General features: G+C 38.9%; 1 protein-coding gene across 1 annotated transcript in view; it reads right to left on the bottom strand.

Moving 5' to 3' along the window:
* The window catches only part of LOC126461887 (4-hydroxyphenylpyruvate dioxygenase), a 142,619-nt gene that overhangs the window by 22,844 nt on the left and 100,630 nt on the right, over window positions 1-19,145 (bottom strand). The window contains exons 3-4 of the mRNA XM_050096031.1: window positions 16,766-16,828; window positions 2,503-2,607 (exon numbers count right to left, since the gene is read on the bottom strand). Coding sequence (XP_049951988.1) covers window positions 2,503-2,607; window positions 16,766-16,828 — 168 coding nt within the window. The remainder of the gene's footprint in view (window positions 1-2,502; window positions 2,608-16,765; window positions 16,829-19,145) is intronic.

Raw genomic sequence — 19,145 nt, 5'->3', positions numbered from 1 at the left:
TTGAACTAGGCTGTTGGGATAATTTCGTCCAGTGAAAACTGAGATGAGAGTGGTGGTGATTGTTGGAAAGTGTCTTAATCCAAACAAATATGTTTGCCTCGAATGTTGAGGCTGTATGAGAAGAACCATTTGACATGGGAAGGATGGCAATTGTCAAAATGTAAGTACTGTTGTTTTTCAGTAGGTTTAATGTGGACAGGAGTGTGTAGCTGGCCTTAGCGAGGATGAGATCAACATCAAGGAAAGTGGCATGGGATTCAGAATATGACAATGTGAAATGTAATTTGGAAGAGGTATTTAGAGATTCCAGGAATTTTATCAGGTCAGCCTCACCATGAGTCCGTACGGTAAAGATGTCACCAGTGTATCTAAATCAAACCGGGGGCTGAAAACTTGTGGATCCCAGGTAAGTCCCCTCCAAGCAACCTATGAAAAAGTTGGCATAGGAAGAAGCCAACCTGCTTCCCAGGTCACAGCACTTATCTGTTTGTATGTCTACCCCTAAAAAGGTGAAGTACTTGTTGGTAAGTATAAAGTTGGTTAAGATTAGTAAGAAGAAAGGTGGGGTGTGTGGTTTAGGTGGGTTAAGAATTTCTACGGACTGAAGTGTAAGTCCTTTTGAGGGGCCTGAGGTTTTTAGGAGGGACTGAGGTCAGTTTGAATTACAGCAATCGGATCTTGATGGCAGGGGTATGTCCATAGGAACCAGGATGGCTCCTTCCTAAGCCAACCTTTCCATAGTTTGCTTGGAGGGGGCTTTACTGGGATCCATAAGTCTTCAACCCATGGTTTGGTTTACATACATTGATGACATTGTGGCCTTATGGACTCATGGTAAGACTGACCTGTAAAATTCCTGGAATCTCTTAATACCTTTTCCTAGCTAAATTTCACATGGTCCTATTCCAAAGCCCATGCCACTTTCCTCGATGTTGATCTCATCCTCACCAAGGTCAGCTACACACCACTGTCCACATTACACCAACTAACAAACTATAGTGCTTAAATTCTGATAGTTGCCACCCTTTCTATCTCAAATGTTCCCTTCCACAGTCTCAGCGTTCAAGGCAAATGTATTTGTTTGGATAAAGACTCTTTCCAGCAATACACCACCACTCCCACCTCAGACTTCACTGGACATAATTATCCCAACAGTCTCGTTCAAAAGCAGATTTCTCAGGCCATCACATTCAATCCTGGTACTGTTGATACCACCCAAAAACAACCCTGGAGCATATGTCACCCATTATTATCCTGATCTTGAATGTATTAATCAGCTTCTTGGACAAGGCCATGACTTCCTAAAATCATGCCCTGAAATCAAATCCATTCTGTCTGAGATTTTGCCCACCACACCTAGAATAGCTTTTCATTGCCCTCCCAATCTCCACAATATCCTTGTCAGACCCTATGTTCCTTCTGCACCCATCTCCCTACCTGATGTCTCCTACCCCTGTGACCATTCCCACTTCAAAACTTGCCCTATGCACCCTCCTACCACCACTTATTTCAGCCCTGCAAGTGAAAATAATATACTATCAAAGGGAGAGCCACCTTTGAAATGACACATGTTGTATACCAGCCTTTTGCATTGGCATGACTACCACCCAGTTATCAGTCAGGATGAATTGGCATAGGCAGAGGATGTATACTGACAACACACAATAAGCTGTTGCAGAGCATGCTTTACAACATGACAGTCATGACCTCTTTACCTGTATCACCACACACACCATATGGATTCTTTCCCCAGACACAAGTTTCTCAGAATTCTGCATGTGGAAACTAATGCTACAACATGTCCTTGGTTCTTGCTACCCATTTGATCTTAATTTACGTCAGTTCCTTCTGTCTCAGCTTTTCTTCACAGTAATTACTCCTTTCTTCAATCTGTTTTAATTTTCTACATCTCTCATTTTCTGACCTGTCTATTTTTCTCTGCCCCCCCTGCAACCTCTGATACATACAATAAACTTAGCTTTTTACTCTTTCACTCTTATCTACTCTTGCATGATGTTTTGCTAGTATTCTGTCTTGCATACTTCTCTGTCTTCCATCTTTAAGCTCTCAGATTTTCAAATCCCATCTGGTGCAGTCCCCAACAATCAGTCTTTCCTTCTCATCCTGTCTGGTAAGTCTTCCTTGACCTAGGGCTCTTGGTGACTTTTCTCAACTATATCCCTTTCCTTAAAACTTTCCAGTCCTTCTCCTTTACTCCTCTCTCTCCCCCTTCAACTACTCTGCCAGAAGAAGGAGCCACTGGCTCCATATACTTGTAAAAGTTAGACCTTTCTGTGTGCATATTCTCCTGCTGCTGCTTGGTGAGTAGATTTTTTATTCATCCATTTACATTATATTGACAATATACAAAGAAACATAAAAAACTGTAGGCTCAAGTAATGGATCGTATAGCTGCAAACACACTCATAGCTTATAAGAGTCTTGTATGCCAATCATAACTTAATCCTATTTATAGTAGAAAAAATATGTTACACAACTTACCTTATTTTGTTTTACAACATGGGCTGCAACTTTTCTAGATCCTGTTTCAAGCCCTTTGTATGCAACTGGCTCAAACCCTAGCTGGGTACAGTAGTAACTGGCAGCCTGAAAATATGTTGTGTCAATGAAAAACAGATTCTTTGCAATATTGAACAACTAAATTGTGAAACATGGATGGGACAGTTAACATATGCGGCAGTAACCAAAACCATGTTAACCTCACACTGATTACTGCACTATTATATTCTTTCATATTACATTATCTTTCTCATCTCCTTATATGAGGAAGAACCTTCAATAACAAGGAATGGTTTGGAAATAAACTGGAAACTCAGATCAATTCTGGTAACCTGTCTGTTGTTTGCAAATATTAATACTAACTATCGTTATTTCTGTGGTATGAAATAAATGGTTCAAAGAAAGTTTCCACCATGCTAACGACTTGATAGTTGGTGTTTTTTTTTTAAATCACAAACATCTTTATCAATACTCTTTTGGCCACGATAAATCTCTATCTCTGAATATCTGTTCAGTTCACTTTGTCTCTTATCATGAATTAGACAATGCAGCTTTTGTAGATTGTTCAATCTGTACCTTTGACTCAAAGGGTCATTTCAAGCTTAGATGGTGTGCACATTGTCACTTTATTGTAAAGAGAGTTGTCAATATGGGAAGGTGCCTGTTGGATTGGCTTGTACCACAGTGACATTATTAGAACATTCAACCACTGTCATGAAACACAAAACATTGAAGATGTGCCTCACTGTGGTTGCCCATTGTTGATAACACCAGCAAATGACCACTACCTACAAACTGCAACTTGTAGGTATCTCAAGGAGAAAGCAACACAACAGCACACTATATGCAGACTGCTGAAATGTGTCACTTGACAACACATGTGTAGTTGGCTGTACTGCAATTGCGAGGTTCAAATAGCTGGAATTACACGCCAACAGCTCTGAAATATGTTTTGGAAATGTAAGCTGCAATCAACATGTATATAAGCCATTGCATAATAATATATACATAAGTGCAACAAAGTAGATTTTTCAAACAATGGAGAAGACAATGATGGAGAAAAAGTGTTTGATAGGATATGAAACTGCAAACTAAACAACACCCGAAGTTAATGACAATGTCTGTGAGAAGCCGACCCAAATTGTTAACAGTAATAGCTGTGTGTAAAATGTCATATAATATTGTGAACCTAAGCATACCAAAAAAATGCTATCCACAATTGTAGAATGAAATAAATAAATAGATGAATAGCTTACTCGGTTGCAGAAAGGAAGAATAAAATCTGTGTACATTTGCACCCACCAATTTACAATGTCAGTGGCACAATTCCAGCCAGTTCTCTTTCACTATCACCAGAATCGGCACCAAAACTATCATCATCTTCTTGTTGTTGTTGCTGTTGTTCTTCTTCTTCAAGAGAAATCATTAACTGTAAATTCTCATTTAAAATTTCAATATACCCAATGTGTATGACAAACTGTGACTCTGATTTAAAGTGGCATTTAACTGATAATAAATATGCATTTATAATTCCATCAGTGGTCTGTGCTTCTCTAATATGCTTCCCAACTTGGCCTACTTTCTGCCTCCATGAGGTGACATTTACAGTAGGGAGCCCTTCACATAGTAGCCTTTCCATTTCTGTTGTAAATGACTTGTTATTATTTCTAATGTAAACCTTGACATCACTCCAAATGAATTCATTTGAGTTGAAATGGCAGTGATAAGGTGTTAGCCTAATTACTATATAATCCTGTTTCCTTGCAATTTCATCTACAACATATGTAGGCATCACAGGCTTAGTTTGTTTTACAAGTGAATATCAGAAGCTTTGTCATGCTCATGCCCATAGCAATATCTTTCACCTGTACCCACTGCACCATAATTTCTTTACAGTCACTAGTTGTTGGAGTTTTGTCTAATACCACCTAATGGTAAGGTAATTATCAATTACAAACACTATGAAACACTAAACCAGAGCAACAAATTTTTAAATCACTGCAGAAAATCACGGGTGGGCCACATCCTCATGATAGTCATATTTTTTCTCGACCAAAAAACTAAAAGTCCTTCACACACAAAACTGTTTGAAGCACCTGCATGGGCCACAATTAATCAGGATCTTCTTCCTGTTATTTGATGATCGCTGCTTTTCTGAGTGCCATCGGTCCAGTGTCGATCACGTGCTTCTTCAGCATTGAGCCAGGCTTCGTCGAACCATACAATTGAATGGATATCCTTTCCTACAATTTTGCCGGCCGGAGTGGCCGAGCGGTTCTAGGCACTTCAGTCTGGAGCCACGCAACTGCTACGGTTGCAGGTTCGAATCCTGCCTCGGGCATGGATGTGTGTGATGTCCTTAGGTTAGTTAGGTTTAAGTAGTTCTAAGTTCTAGGGGACTGATGACCTCAGATGTTAAGTCCCATAGTGCTCAGAGCCATTTGAACCAATCTGTCCTACAATTTTATGCAAGAAAATACCATGAGCTACAACAACATGAGCTTTTTCAAGTAACAGTTTTCATCCATCCAACTTTTTAAAGTTAAAGCACTTACCTTTTAACACCATTCTAAGTGACATTTTCCCCCCTGAGAAAAGTTCACAGTCACATTACTGTGGGGTATTCTTTCCTGCCATAATATTCATAAATGCACCAATGAACGGCATCGGTTTGGAACAAATCAAGACCTGTAACTGGACAAGGCAGCCTTTTTTTTTTCTTTATAATAGTTCTTTGGCTGAGTCCTAGAGTTTTTGAGGTATGCTCTAAAACTTTATCAGCAAAAAAAATGGTTCAAATGGCTCTGAGCCATCTATGGTCATCAGTCCCCTAGAACTTAGAACTACTTAAACCTGACTAACCTAAGGACAGCACACAATACCCAGTCATCACGAGGCAGAGAAAATCACTGACCCCGCCGGGAATCGAACCCGGGAACCCAGGCACGGGAAGCGAGAATGCTACCGCACGACCACGAACTGCGGACCTTTATCAGCAGGAATCAACATGTGCCCCTGAACAGGAACAAATTATTTTACTTGCTCATAAAACTCATGTGACCTTTGTAGCTATTCCAAAGCCTGATTAATTATTGACACCCCATGATGCAATGTGTTGTCACTTGGTGAACGACATCATTTTGGTGTCTCTCTTTAACAAACAGAACTGTAGTGAAGGCAGTAACACAACATCATACAACTATACAGAAGCAGACAGTCGCACAATAATACACAGTGTCTACACAGGAGCTGGCAACAGGGTAGCATCAAAGCCAGACAAGGCTTTTGTTGTTGTACTGTAATTGGTTCATATGTTGCAGCACCTCACATTCCACGTTTGTTTTCCAGTCATACAACCAACTTTACAGCTCCTGTTAAGTGACCTTGAAGTGATACCTTGCAGCAGCCCAGGTGGAGCTTTCTGGAGGGCACTGACAGTGCTGTGTCAAAGAAGACAGTATGCAATGGATGCCACACAATTAATTTAACCTCTAGGCATCCATTATGAGCAATAATAAAAACTCTGCTGACACCATGGCATGTGAAAAAGGTGGAGTAGGGAACAACTTGAATAGTACCTGGTTCAACAGTACTGAGTTCTCTTCACAGATGAGTGCAGGATTTGTCTGATTTTTTGTAATCACTGTAGAAGATGGAGGCAGCCAGATATCAATGCATGTCCTAGGCATGCAAATTGATGGTTGAACATGGAGGTGAATCAGTAATATTTTGGGAAGATATTCTGTAACCATTATTGAAGGCAAACTTAAGGCTGTCCAATATCAGGACAGGAGCCTCCAGTCTATTGTGCAGTCATTCAGTTAATTTTTATCAAAGGGTTGGTGTTTCAATGAAGTAATGCATGAGCACACTGCACCCACCCTATAAACATATTCCTTCAAGTGGCCGCAATCATCTGAATGGAATGGCCTGTGTGTCTGCTGACATGAGCCTGATTGAGCAAGCTTTGGCCCCGTTGAAATTTGATTACATCTTCACAGGAATTCCCCTCATGCACTGGATAATTTCAGTAGGACTGCTGTCAAGCAGTGAAACAATCTTGGGCAGCAGTGTCTCAATAACTTTGTGATATATGTCAAGGAGGATCCAAGCATGTTATAGTGCATGGGCTGGAGCTACAGGGTACTGAATGTTATCAGCTAGCAGATTTTACTTTCAAAGATGTGCACTTTTGAACAGACTGCCTTTATTTTGGTTACTATTTTGTATTTACTTCACAGTAAGGGTACAACGGTGAGCGAAACTAAAGGACAAAAGTAACTCATATATGATGAGTCACTGCCAAGTAATGTAGCTCAATGAAACTTTGACCATACATAGAAAGACCTGCTACAGTGTAATGCAAAAGATAACTGAAAGAAATATGCAATGATACAAACAGAAATGTATAATACCACAACCCTTTTTGGGATCCCGTATCCTCTTCCAGTCTCATCTCCACTCTCCTGAAGATGGCATATGTGTAATATCAGTGGTTTACACCAATTTAAACTGCTGCTTTGAATTTGTCTCTTCTGATTACCTGGATTTGAATACACCAAAGATTTTTTTTGCATCAAATTAGTAATTTGCACTAATTTAAGCTATTGTTTTGATACAGTTAACATTGGGCCTCACCAGTATGTAGAATGAAGGAAGCATATTGGATTAAAAGTTAAAGTACCATCACAATTTGTACGCAGAACAAACTATAGGCACATGGTAGGAATAAATTTGCTATTGTAATTATGAAGTAATTAATGATTAAAGCTCCAATATTTCTAGTCATCAGACATCAGAAAAGGAGAACTTGAGGTACTATAGAAGAATACCATGAGAAGAGAAGGGAATTAGATAAGGAATGTAGGAGGAAAAAGAGAGAATTTGAAAAAAATGGTGGATTGATGAGTTAGAAGAGAGAAATACTGCTCAAGAAACAAGGAAATTCTATATGAGGGTTAAGGACATAAGGAAAGAATTCCAACCCAGAGCATTTTTCTGTAAAGATAAGGAGTGAAATCTGATTGGAGGAAAAGATCAGATTTTAGACAGATGGGTGGTGTATTTTAGTGAACTATTGAATGCAGAATCAGAAAACGAAGGTGGGGTTGATGCCGATACGGCAGAAGAGGTGGAGCAGGAGGTAAACAGAGATGAAGAGCACCAGGGATCAGTAGCAGAACCCACACTGGAAGAAGTTAAAGTTAGTATCAAGACTCTTAAAAACAATAAAGCTGCGGGAACACAATGTATTCATCATCCAGCAAATAGTGCAGTTGTTGTGCCACTGACACATGACATTGTTTGCCTTGCAATCATTTTAAATGTGGTTATAAATGCACCTGCTGTTGGATAAGGGTCCATTCTTGTCTGTTGCACAATGTAGCACTCATCTGCTGCTGTAGGTGACCATTATCGACCCGCTTATCTCCTTTGGGCAGCAGAGTCTGTGGTTTGGAACACTTCCAATGCACGTGAAATAATGTTGTGAGCAGTACTAAACTCCTGAGCTACGCTCATCACACATTGTCTTCCCTCCAGTTTCCTGATTATTCTACACCATGTGAAGTCATCCAAATATTGTCTTCAGGCCATGCTGTAATGGAGAATGTAACCACAGAGCAATCTAAATGCTCACTGATTCACACACACTGTCTTTTCTGGTTCCCTCAACAGCCTGGTGTTCTGGAGCCAGCCCCATTCGGCACTATAGCCATGCTGATCTCACATCATGTGACATCCATCTTTCTGTGCACAATTGGCAGATGTCTGAGAACATGGTCCTCAACTTTCATTTCCACCAAATAATTACTTTACCTGTATCAGCCTTAAGATTTGCAGGGCAATGTATTTTCTAAGTTTCATAAGTCTTATTCTTTCATTTCCTGTACACCTGGAATCTAGCTACACACACATTTTGCAGATGACCAGGCACTGTGAAACTTTTATGATCAGTTTTGTGCTACTTCCTAAATGATTCTTGTGTATTAAATTAGAAATTTATTTATGGCCACAAACACTTCCAGTTTCAAAACAGTTGCATACACAATTTAGGCTGAGTTTATTGAGTTGTATACTCATGAGCAATTGAATTAGAGATACCTGCTTTACTGGAAAAAGAGTGCTGCTGTTGTGATGGTAAACAGAATTTTTCAGTATAACATAACTAGTATGTCTCAGTTTTTGTACTGGGTGTTGTCATGACAACTGAGTACAGAATGACCATGACATACGATAATCACAGCCCGATACCCTGTGCTGAACACAGAGAACTTTCCATCTCAAACTTTGTGTACGCACTGGAATTTTCATGTATCACCATGTCAGGAGTATATTATGAGTAACTATGTTTTGGGAAAACTACTGCCTTTGGAGTCTGCTGCCTTGGGCGACAGTATATTTATGATAGAGCTCATTGAATTAGGTTGTGGTTTTTCTTGCTAATGCAAGGCGCATTAATCAGACATGTCCCTGGTACTGTTTCACTTGTTCCAGGAGAAGACAATACTAAAAATATGGAAGCAATGTGTTTAAGAAAAGTTAAATTTTTCATCAATGCTGTTTGCTCTGTAAATCTTACTTAACTATTCTTCACTTATGGTTTTTCCAGCCTACATGAGTCATTGTTTACGATTCTGTTACACACTAGATTCCTTTTATGATCAGAGAGTAACTGACATGTTTTCTACCAACATTTGAGTGTCTTGGTCGCTTTTACATCTAAATCACTAAACAGATCACAGTCTAAAAAGAAGTTGTTATGACTATTGCAGTGTAATTTTTAATCATATTCTGAAGCTTTAAAATAAAAAACAATACATACATTTCAGGTGTCCTCAGTTGGTACTATAAGAGAGAAAATCAGTATTAAAGTCCCAACAAATAATGTGAGTTTGTTAAGTCAGCATAATCTCTTTAACAAATTCTCTAACTGCTTTATGAAACTTAATACAGTACTTGCTTGTTGTAATGTTCCAAACTTGTTTTTACTGCTAATGCACATCTTCTACGCTTAATTAATCCCTGTAGCCACAGTAGCTACTTATGACTCAAAACCGCACTGTTGGATGCAATTCTGCTTTTCATGTATTTAAGACATGAGAACACAGATTAGCTCTACCATCTTTTGTCTGGTGGGTATCAGCATCATTAGAGTTAGTGTAAGAGTGTCACTGCTCTGAGAAGTATTCCACACAGATCACATTTTCAGTAGTATATGGTAGTATTTGTACATCTACATATGCAGTCAGTGGTGTAGCAACTGATGTATTTTTGATATCACAGAGAAACTTATATTGAATAAATATTTAAGGAAATTAACTTTTAAGTATTCATTGTTCATATTGTTTTATTTTCAGATGACATTACGCAATAATTGCTGCTGTGTGTTAAAGCAAAGTGTACCTATTTCATTGTGTTGGCATTCGATTTGTCTAATGATGAAGTGAGAGAGATACAATGTAAAACGTTTCTTTCTTCATTGATCATCATGAATAACTGAGTGAGAAAGAGAACTGCTCCAAATTGCCACAAATATTATTGCATTAGCCTAGTCTAAAATACTCAAGATACCCTGCATATTTCATTGTTGTATGGATGCCACATGGTGATCAGAAAACTATGAGCACTATTAACTTGTGTTTTTCAAAACCCACTGTTGTAACACAGCATTCAAAGACCTGCTCAACATAATATTCACTAAGCCTTAAGGCCTGTGACTACTTTAATTCATCATGTTCTAAGGATCTGATTTATTTTCAGAAAATCGAGTTCTGCATTAGCATCAACAACATCTTCAGCTGACATGTCTTAAACTTTATCACTTGTATAAAGATAACTGCAAAAAATCTATATGAAGAGAGAAATTTATAATTACAACACTATGAACAAGGATACCATCATCATCATCATCAGCCAGCTGTATCACTTAATGATGTGGCCTCTTTGAGTCAGCGTGTAACAAAGCATTCCAGTAAGATCTTTCATTTTTTCCAAACCTGAGCTTGCCGTTGCCAATTGAATCCCACTGTCTTCCTTATATCTCTGTCCCATCTGTCTGGTGGTCTTCCTCTAGGTCTCTTTTGGTAAATTGGGCTACAGTCTAGGACTTGTTTAGACCATCTACCATCTTTTGTTCAAGCAACATGACCAGCCCACTGCCATTTCAAAGTATTCACTCTTTCCATTATGTTTGTGACCTTATTTCAACTGCTCTCTTCCTGTCTTTTTTGATGTAACCCAACATTGATCTTTCCATTCCTCTTTGGGTTGCTGTTAGCTTCCTAACAATGAACTCATTAATGTCCATGTTTTGCAGCCATATGTTATTACTGGCAATATACATTGGTCAAAAATAGATTTCTTCGGCTCAACCAAAAATTAGATTTCAAAATTGGAGAGTACCTCCCATAAGCTTGCCAGCCCAATTTAATTCATCACAATATTTCTGGTTTTAAATTTCCTTTCATGTTTATCAGTTGACCCAGATAGATATATTCTGTGACTCTTTGGAGTTGTGTACTTCCAACTGATATACTTCCCTCAGGTGTCCATTCATTGATCATAGTCTTGGTTTTATCAGTGTTCAGTTTTAATCCAACTTCAGAGCATACTAATGCAAGTTCATTAACTAATACTAATAACATACTCAGACCTATATATAAACACTTAGAGAACTCCATTTAACTGTGTTTTTTTCTGTCCAGTAATTTAAATACAGTGTATTCCTCCATTATTTCCTTATGATTCCATTCCAGAAATCCAGAAGATCTTCAGTCCCTCATCAAATCCTTAGGCCCATTCTAGAACTTCCGTCCTCACCCCACCAGTGCTTGCACTCCTACCTTCTACATGCTTCCTAAAGTCAATGAACCCAACCACACAGGTGTCCCATTGTGACCAGTTACTGTGCCCCCACAGAGAATCTCTTCTCTAGCCTTCAGGCTATTATGCTTCACTTGCCCTCCTACATAAGAGACACCAACCATTTCCTGTACTGACTCTCAACAGTTCCTGTTCCCTTACCACCAGGCACCATGCTTGTCACTGTCAGTGCCACCTTCTCCTCCCCTATCCCGAAAGCCCATGGCTTTGCCTTTCCCAATGCCTAACTGATTTCAGACAAACAACCTCCATCCTTGTCACCAAGACCAACTAATCATCATCCATAATTAATTCTCCTTTGACAGCATCACTTACAAACAACTCCATGTTACAGCAATGGCACTCGCATGGCACCATCCTATGTCAACCTGTTCATGGGCCATCTAGATGAATCCTTCCTAACCATCCAGAATCCCAAACCCTTCACCTGGTTCAGATTCATTGATGACATCTTTGTGATCTGTACTGAGGTTGAGTGCATCCTATCCACATTCCTTCAGAACCTCAACACCTTCTCCCCAACTTACTTTACTTGGTCCTGCTCCACTCAACAAGCCACTTTCCACAATGTTGACCTGCATCTCAAGGATAGCTACATTACACCTCCATCCACATCAAGCCTGCCAACCATCAGCAATCTCTCACTTCAACAGGAGCCGCTTCCACACAGCCTAGCCACCCATCATCGTTGCATCAGTAGTGATGAGTAGCCCTCTCCAAATATGCCAAGGGCCTCACTGTGGCCTTCACAGATCGAAACCACCTTCCTGATCTCATTCAGAAACGGACAGCTCATGCCTTGTCTCTCCAGTCTCCTATCACCTCCCACACATTTATTGTCCAGCTACAAAGGAGCACTCCTTTCACAACTCAGTACCACCCAGTACTGGAGGAACTGAAACACACTCTCCGCCAGGGCTCTGACTAACTCTCACCAAGCTCTGAAATGGACTTATTCTTCCAACTATTATTCCCACCCCTTCCAAAGTGGTATTCTGCTGAACACAAAACCTACATAACATTCTTGTCCATCCCTACTTCATTCTTGCTCCCAACTCCTTGCCTCATGGCTCATATCTCTGCAAAAGACCTAGCTGCAAGACCTATCCCATACATCCTCCCACCACCACCTAATCTTGTCCTGTCACAGGCATCTCCCATCCCATCAAAGGCACAAAGCAGCCATGTCATCTGCAAACTAAGCTGCAACCATTGTCCTGTTTTCCAGGTGGGTATAACAACTAACAAGCTGTCTGTCCGCATGAATGTTCACCACCAAACTATGCCCAAGAGACATTTGGCCTGCCCAGTCACTGAAAGTGCTGCCCAACACAATGTACCCACTTCAGTGACTGCTTCATAGCCTGCACCATCTAGATCCTTCCTATCAACATACGCTTTTCTGAATTATACAGCTGGGAACTCTCCATCCCTTCATTCCCGTAACCCACCTGGTCTCAACCTTCACTAGTCCCTGTCCTCCATCTACCTATCCCCTTCCATGCTCCATTCCAACACTGCACATGCCTTCTGTTCCACCAACAAACTTTTCACCTTATTCTCTCCCCTTTCCATTTTCAGCTTCCCCTGCCCTTTCCTCCCTCAGAAGGGAGTGCTCAGAAAGCACTAAACCACAACTATACAAATAGGGCCCCATGCTATATGAAGGCAGGACTTCAGACGCACTTGCCAACAAACTAAGGGAAGATTCCACCTTTGCTAAACACGCACTGAATGAATGTCATTCTTATGATACTAAATTTGATGTTATCTACGGAGGAACTAAAGGCAGAAAACTAACATTACTTGAAATTCTTGCTATTAATAAACATCATTCGAAGGATCCTGACCTGCTTCTTATCAACCAAACGCAGTTTCATTACTCACCTCACTAAAGTAGCAGCAGCTAGTTAATATTGTCCTCGCCATTAGATAATGTGCTTGTTATCGCTGTTCCACACCCACATTTCATAGACTTCTTTCTCCCCTCTGACCCCCTCCCATTTTTGGCCTCTTTATCACATTCACCAGTTTGTCCATACAATATAGTAGTCTGCACCATTATTCACTTGTATAACATTTCTTGGCTTATACATTCCTATATTTTTAATCTTTGAGTACAAAGTAACTGAAGATGCATTTGTTTGGAGCTTCTTTGTGAATCTGTTTATGCTCAGGTTTTAGTATCAATATATGTGGTCCGTTCAGAAAATTCCAGAACATTCATAATTTTGCACCAATAGTGTGTTAGCAACACACTCCTGGCATCCATGCACACACTTATGTTTAATATGTAACTACAAGAAATTTTGTTGTCGTATACATGTTAATTATTGTTCAGTGCTGTATTGAGTAGAACATTGTGTCGCACAGTTTGAAATGGCAGTGATAGAGGAGCAATGTGTCTGCATTAAATTTTGCTTGAAACTCGAGAAAACCTTTACAGACACACACCAAATGATGCAGAGAGGCTACAGTAACGAGTGCTTAAGCCATACTCAGTGTTACAAATGGTTCACATGGTTTAAAAATGACTGGATGGAAGTTGAAGATGATCTTCATCCAGGACGCCCTTCACTGTCTTCTGACGATGCTCATGTCAGGAACATCAATGAAATTGTGCATGCCAATCAAAGACTGACTATCCAAGAGATTGCAGAAGAATGTAACATTTCACTTGTTCATGTCATGAAATCCTGACACAGCATCTTGGAACGCATCATGTTGCTGTCGAGTTCGTCCTGGGGCTTATGAATCAAGACCAGAAAGACCCTTGCCTTGCAATCTGCAAAGCGTTTTTGAATTGCACAAATGAGAATGAGATGTTCCATTAGAGATTCATAACTGGTGATGAGGCATGGGTCTACAACTATGATGGTGAGACCAAGGTTCAATCTTCACAATGGGTCAGGGAAGTTTCTCCAAGACCAGGTCAGGTCAAATGCTCATCATGAATTCATGCTACAGACACAAACTGTTAATTGATGATACTATTGGGACATGTTGTGATGCCTGTGAGAAAATGTGAGAAAGAAATGGCCTGAAATGTGGCAAGACAATTCATGGCTCCTGCAGTATAATAATGCACCCCCATATTCATCCCTGTTGGTGCATGACTATTGCACAAAAAATGAAATCACTGTGCCCCTCATCCTCCATACTCTCCAGATCTGGACCCTGCAAACTTTTTTTTGTTTCCAGAGATGAAAACCCCATTGAGAGGATAAAGATTTGCAATGATCGATGAGATAAAAGAAAATTTACAGACGATGCTTCGTGCAGTCTGCAAGAGGCATACCAAGATTGCTTCCGGAAGTGTAAATGGCATTGGGAGTGGTGTAGCAATTGTGGAGGAGAGTATTTCAAAGGAGGCCATGCACAATAAATAAAAAGGAAGCATAGAAAAATTTTGTGGACAAAGTTCTGCAATTTTTTGAACAGACCTCGTATAGTCATAAAATGTCATTTAGCTTTGAAAACCAATCTTTGTACAGCTACAAATTCTCACTGATGTTGTTTGGATTACCTGTTTCATCTTAAGTAATCTGAGTATGGCCTGAAGAGCCAAAAGCAAGTTCATAATGAACTATTAAATAAATATTATTGTGGAACTTGAGTACTGTGTGTTTAAGTTTTTAATACGTCAATGTTCCACCAAGTACCAATCAATTATTCCATAAAAAGCAGATAATCTTAATAGATAAAGATAGAAGAGCTGTCAGTGATCATTGCATAGCTAGCATTGCATTACACATCTTTTTTTATAAAATTGAGGGCTAGAGTACTTGCATACAATTAGTATTATGCCTACTAAGGCTAGATTTTCTAACACATTCAAATAAAGTTACAACAGCATTCTCATCAATAGCTACAATTTTAAGGGAACCAATTTTACTAGCCTTTCACAAAGAAAGTTTTGGACATGCTCTCTCATATTTTTAAGGGTATTTCAGTCATCTGTAGTCCATTATACATCTATCTACAATTTGGAGGAGCATCAGTGGACGGCAAACAAAACTAACAAAACAAATTGTTGACATATTTATATTAATGTTTTGACAAAAGCAAAATCTTAGCATATTTTATATTTCATAATAAAGGTGGGTACATCATGTAACTAATGAGGAGGTATTGAATAGGATTGGGGAGAAGAGAAGTTTGTGGTACAACTTGACTAGAAGAAGGGATCAGTTGGTAGGACATGTCCTGAGGCATCAAGGGATCACAAATTTAGCATTGGAGGGTAGCGTGGAGGGTAAAAATCGTAGAGGGAGACCAAGAGATGAATACACTAAGCAGATTCAGAAGGATGTAGGTTGCAGTAGGTACTGGGAGATGAAGGAGCTTGCACAGGATAGATTAGCATGGAGAGCTGCATCAAACCAGTCTCAGGACTGAAGACCACAACAACAACAACAACAATAATGTACTGGATTAATTATAAGACAGATACACTAGATTTTACTTACAAATTTATGCGTACAGATGACACCTCCATTTCCTTTTATGAGTCACTTTTTAAACATGGATGGAATGTTTCCAAAATAAAATAAATGGAATGATATTTAGCAGCAAGGAAGCTTCTTGACTTCAACATCATGACGTTTTAAGAGAACGCTTCTAACAAATTAAGTATGTAATTATAAAACAGAGGCTTACTGCACTTTTCAATATCTACTGGAATAACAATGTGTTTTAACCCCAAAGACAGAATGCTGGAACACTGCAGTTCAGGTGTATTAACTCTATTTATGTATGAGTGTTAGTATGCCAAACAGTGGGAGTTATTTACTGTTGTATTTATACCATAGTAACTTAAAGACAATAAAATAACAGAGAAAGAGCTGTAATTAATATAAACAACTAAGCCTTATAAGATTAATTTGGGGTATGCTGCGGCAAATATAGCAAGCTGCCAGGCAGCAAAAGACAAACATAAAATGAATAGAAGTACTTTTAACTTTTAAGAACATCCAAAGGAAGGTAAGAAATAAACGTACTGGTACTTCAAAAGGATCAGATTTTGTCAGTGAAAAAGATCCCCTTGAGTATGGTCTTAAGAACACGTGATAAATTTTTGGTTTGTTAAAATTGTATTTACTGAGTGAGAAAGATTTTATTGCTGTAACATAACAAATGATTATCAATGAACGAATGTCATGGAGAGGATCAAATAACTGAAGCAGAGTTGGACAGGACCTTTGAAACTGAGCAGTCATACTTTTAAAAAAATGTTGGTGTAACTGCATTCTTAATTGTAGCTTTTTAAACAGCTTCAGTATCTCAAGAGAACAGGTACATAACATTATTTAAAAAATTATTATTCAGAATACAGACATAAACATCTGTGGAAAACACTTACCTGTTTTGCATTTCCAACCCAGAAAGTGATGTGATCAAAGTGAACAAATCGTCCCCCATCTGGCTGCAAAAGAATAGATGTTCAGTAAATATGCTGTCAGAAATTAATATTGATAATGTAATACAAATTTACAGAACTGGACCTTCTATACTGAATAACTGACTGTATTGTTAGTCCTATACATTACAGCAAAGCAGAGCACATGGAAGATTTTGAGAAACAGTAGCATTGTATTAGCAACTTTGCTTTCTGGGTAACAAAGTTCTGTTGATTAGTTTCAAGAAATGCTGAGGTGGGTTTGATGTGAATATACAGCATTGTAGACAATTAAGTTAAACTGATATGAAAAGTATGAAACCAGAAGAGCTGGAACTGTTTATTAAGGAAATTGAACTAAATGGTGACATATTTAAGCTGTGATGAATATATAACAGATCAGTTTATTTGTGGATGGTACCTATTCAATAACCAAGGCATTAACATAATGTAATACAGCTCTAAATAACAAAATTTGATGAAGTTTTCAAACAATGGAAAATCCATGATGGAATGTAACAATATTACAAAAGGGATAGTTGCTACTCACCATATAGCAGTCTTTATTATGAATATCTCTGCTATATGGTGAGTAGCAACTATCCTTTTCATAATATTGTTACATGAAGTTTTTGTTTATCTTATTTTTGTGTTTATTACTTAATCCAGCAATAGTAATGCATTTTCCACAATGTATACTATTGGGGACTGCGAGGGAGGGGGGGACCACAAAAGGGGCTCATTTCTTGTGTTGTGTGCTTTGTTATGCCACAGGCAGGGGAAGCAAGAATATTTGGTTTTAGTTTTCCTGAGATCAGCATCGTATCCCCATAAGTCTTTTTACGTTGTACAGAACGAGCTCCTAGTATAGGAGGAAACTTGTTTGCATTTGAAATGTAGCAAGTTGGAATCTAATCTATCAGTCATGTTTTCTGTTCCCAAGAATAACTAAAACTTTTTGCACTCTCATTCTATATCTAATGCAGTTGCACATATAACATGTGGTGTCACCACCAGACACCACACTTGCTAGGTGGTAGCCTTTAAATCAGCTGCGGTCCGTTAGTATACGTCGGACCCACGTGTCGCCACTATCAGTGATTGCAGACCAAATGCCGCCACATGGCAGGTCTAGTCTAGAGACTCCCTAGCACTTGCCCCAGTTGTACAACCGACTTTGTTAGCGATGGTTCACTGTCTACATACGCTCTCATTTGCGGAGACGACAGTTTAGCATAGCCTTAAGCTACGTCATTTGCTACGACCTAGCAAGGTGCCATATTCAGTTACTATGAATGTATTCTGACAGATAATATTGTGAATCACGTGCCGTCAAGAGCGACGTTCATCATTAATGGATTAAAGTTAAGTATCAAACTAATTACATCCGCTTTCTGAATTCTCATTCCTTGTCATGTTCCAGACCTCACTTCAGTATAGTTCTTCCCTCCTCACGCTAGCCTGCATGAGCTAAAACGCATGCATTTCGGCCTCCATTCGTAACATGGTGTTGGCTCTTCTGACAACACAACATAACAGGTACCGGTAATCTAGACAGTCATATATAAAAGTGTTACTGATGTAAAAGCTCAGTTACATTCATATTTCCATGACTTAGATTTGCCCTCCTGATTACAATGATGCTATTAGTTTTACTGAAGCCTGAGTAATTAAAAGCTGCAGCTAACTGAAATCTGATGTCACATAATGGAAAATGCTTTCTGAGATAATAAGTAGCAGAGAAGGTGTTGTTACCAATCATTTGAAAGCAGACATGTCTGACTTTCTGAAAAAAATATTTTAAGTTATTTGAAATTAGTTAACTTACAAAATAATTGTCATCAAAAGTTTGTATCCTCAAAATTTCAATTGCCTATTTTGTTCTAATAGCTACAAGATTCTGAATTATGAAAATATATTTTTATTGCTATATTTTTATGAATCAGTTAACACTTCTCACAATTTAATTCAGGCAATAATTCAGAATCATAAAATATTTATTTCAAGATGGATGCCACACTCATAAATAGGGGATTTCAGATACGGTAACTCATAATAATAATAATAATAATGTTCCTAATCAATTTTTGAAAATATAATGTAATTGGATAGATAAAAGATCTGTTCGCCAAGCAGTGGCAGGAAAACACACATGCAAAAGGTATTACAGTTTGCAAGGTTTTTGAGACACTGCTTCCTTCTTCTGGCAGAGGGGTTTAAGGGGAAGGTTAGAGGGGTGAAGGAAAAGGACTGGTGAGATTTAGGAAGAGGTTGAGTTCTGAAAAGTCACCCAGAATCTTGGGTCAGGGGAGACTTAGCAGATGGGATAAGAAGGAAACTTGTG

This window comes from Schistocerca serialis, chromosome 1 (genome assembly GCF_023864345.2).
Source record: "Schistocerca serialis cubense isolate TAMUIC-IGC-003099 chromosome 1, iqSchSeri2.2, whole genome shotgun sequence".
Taxonomy (NCBI): domain Eukaryota; kingdom Metazoa; phylum Arthropoda; class Insecta; order Orthoptera; family Acrididae; genus Schistocerca; species Schistocerca serialis.
This window is presented reverse-complemented; position numbering and strand designations above follow the sequence as displayed.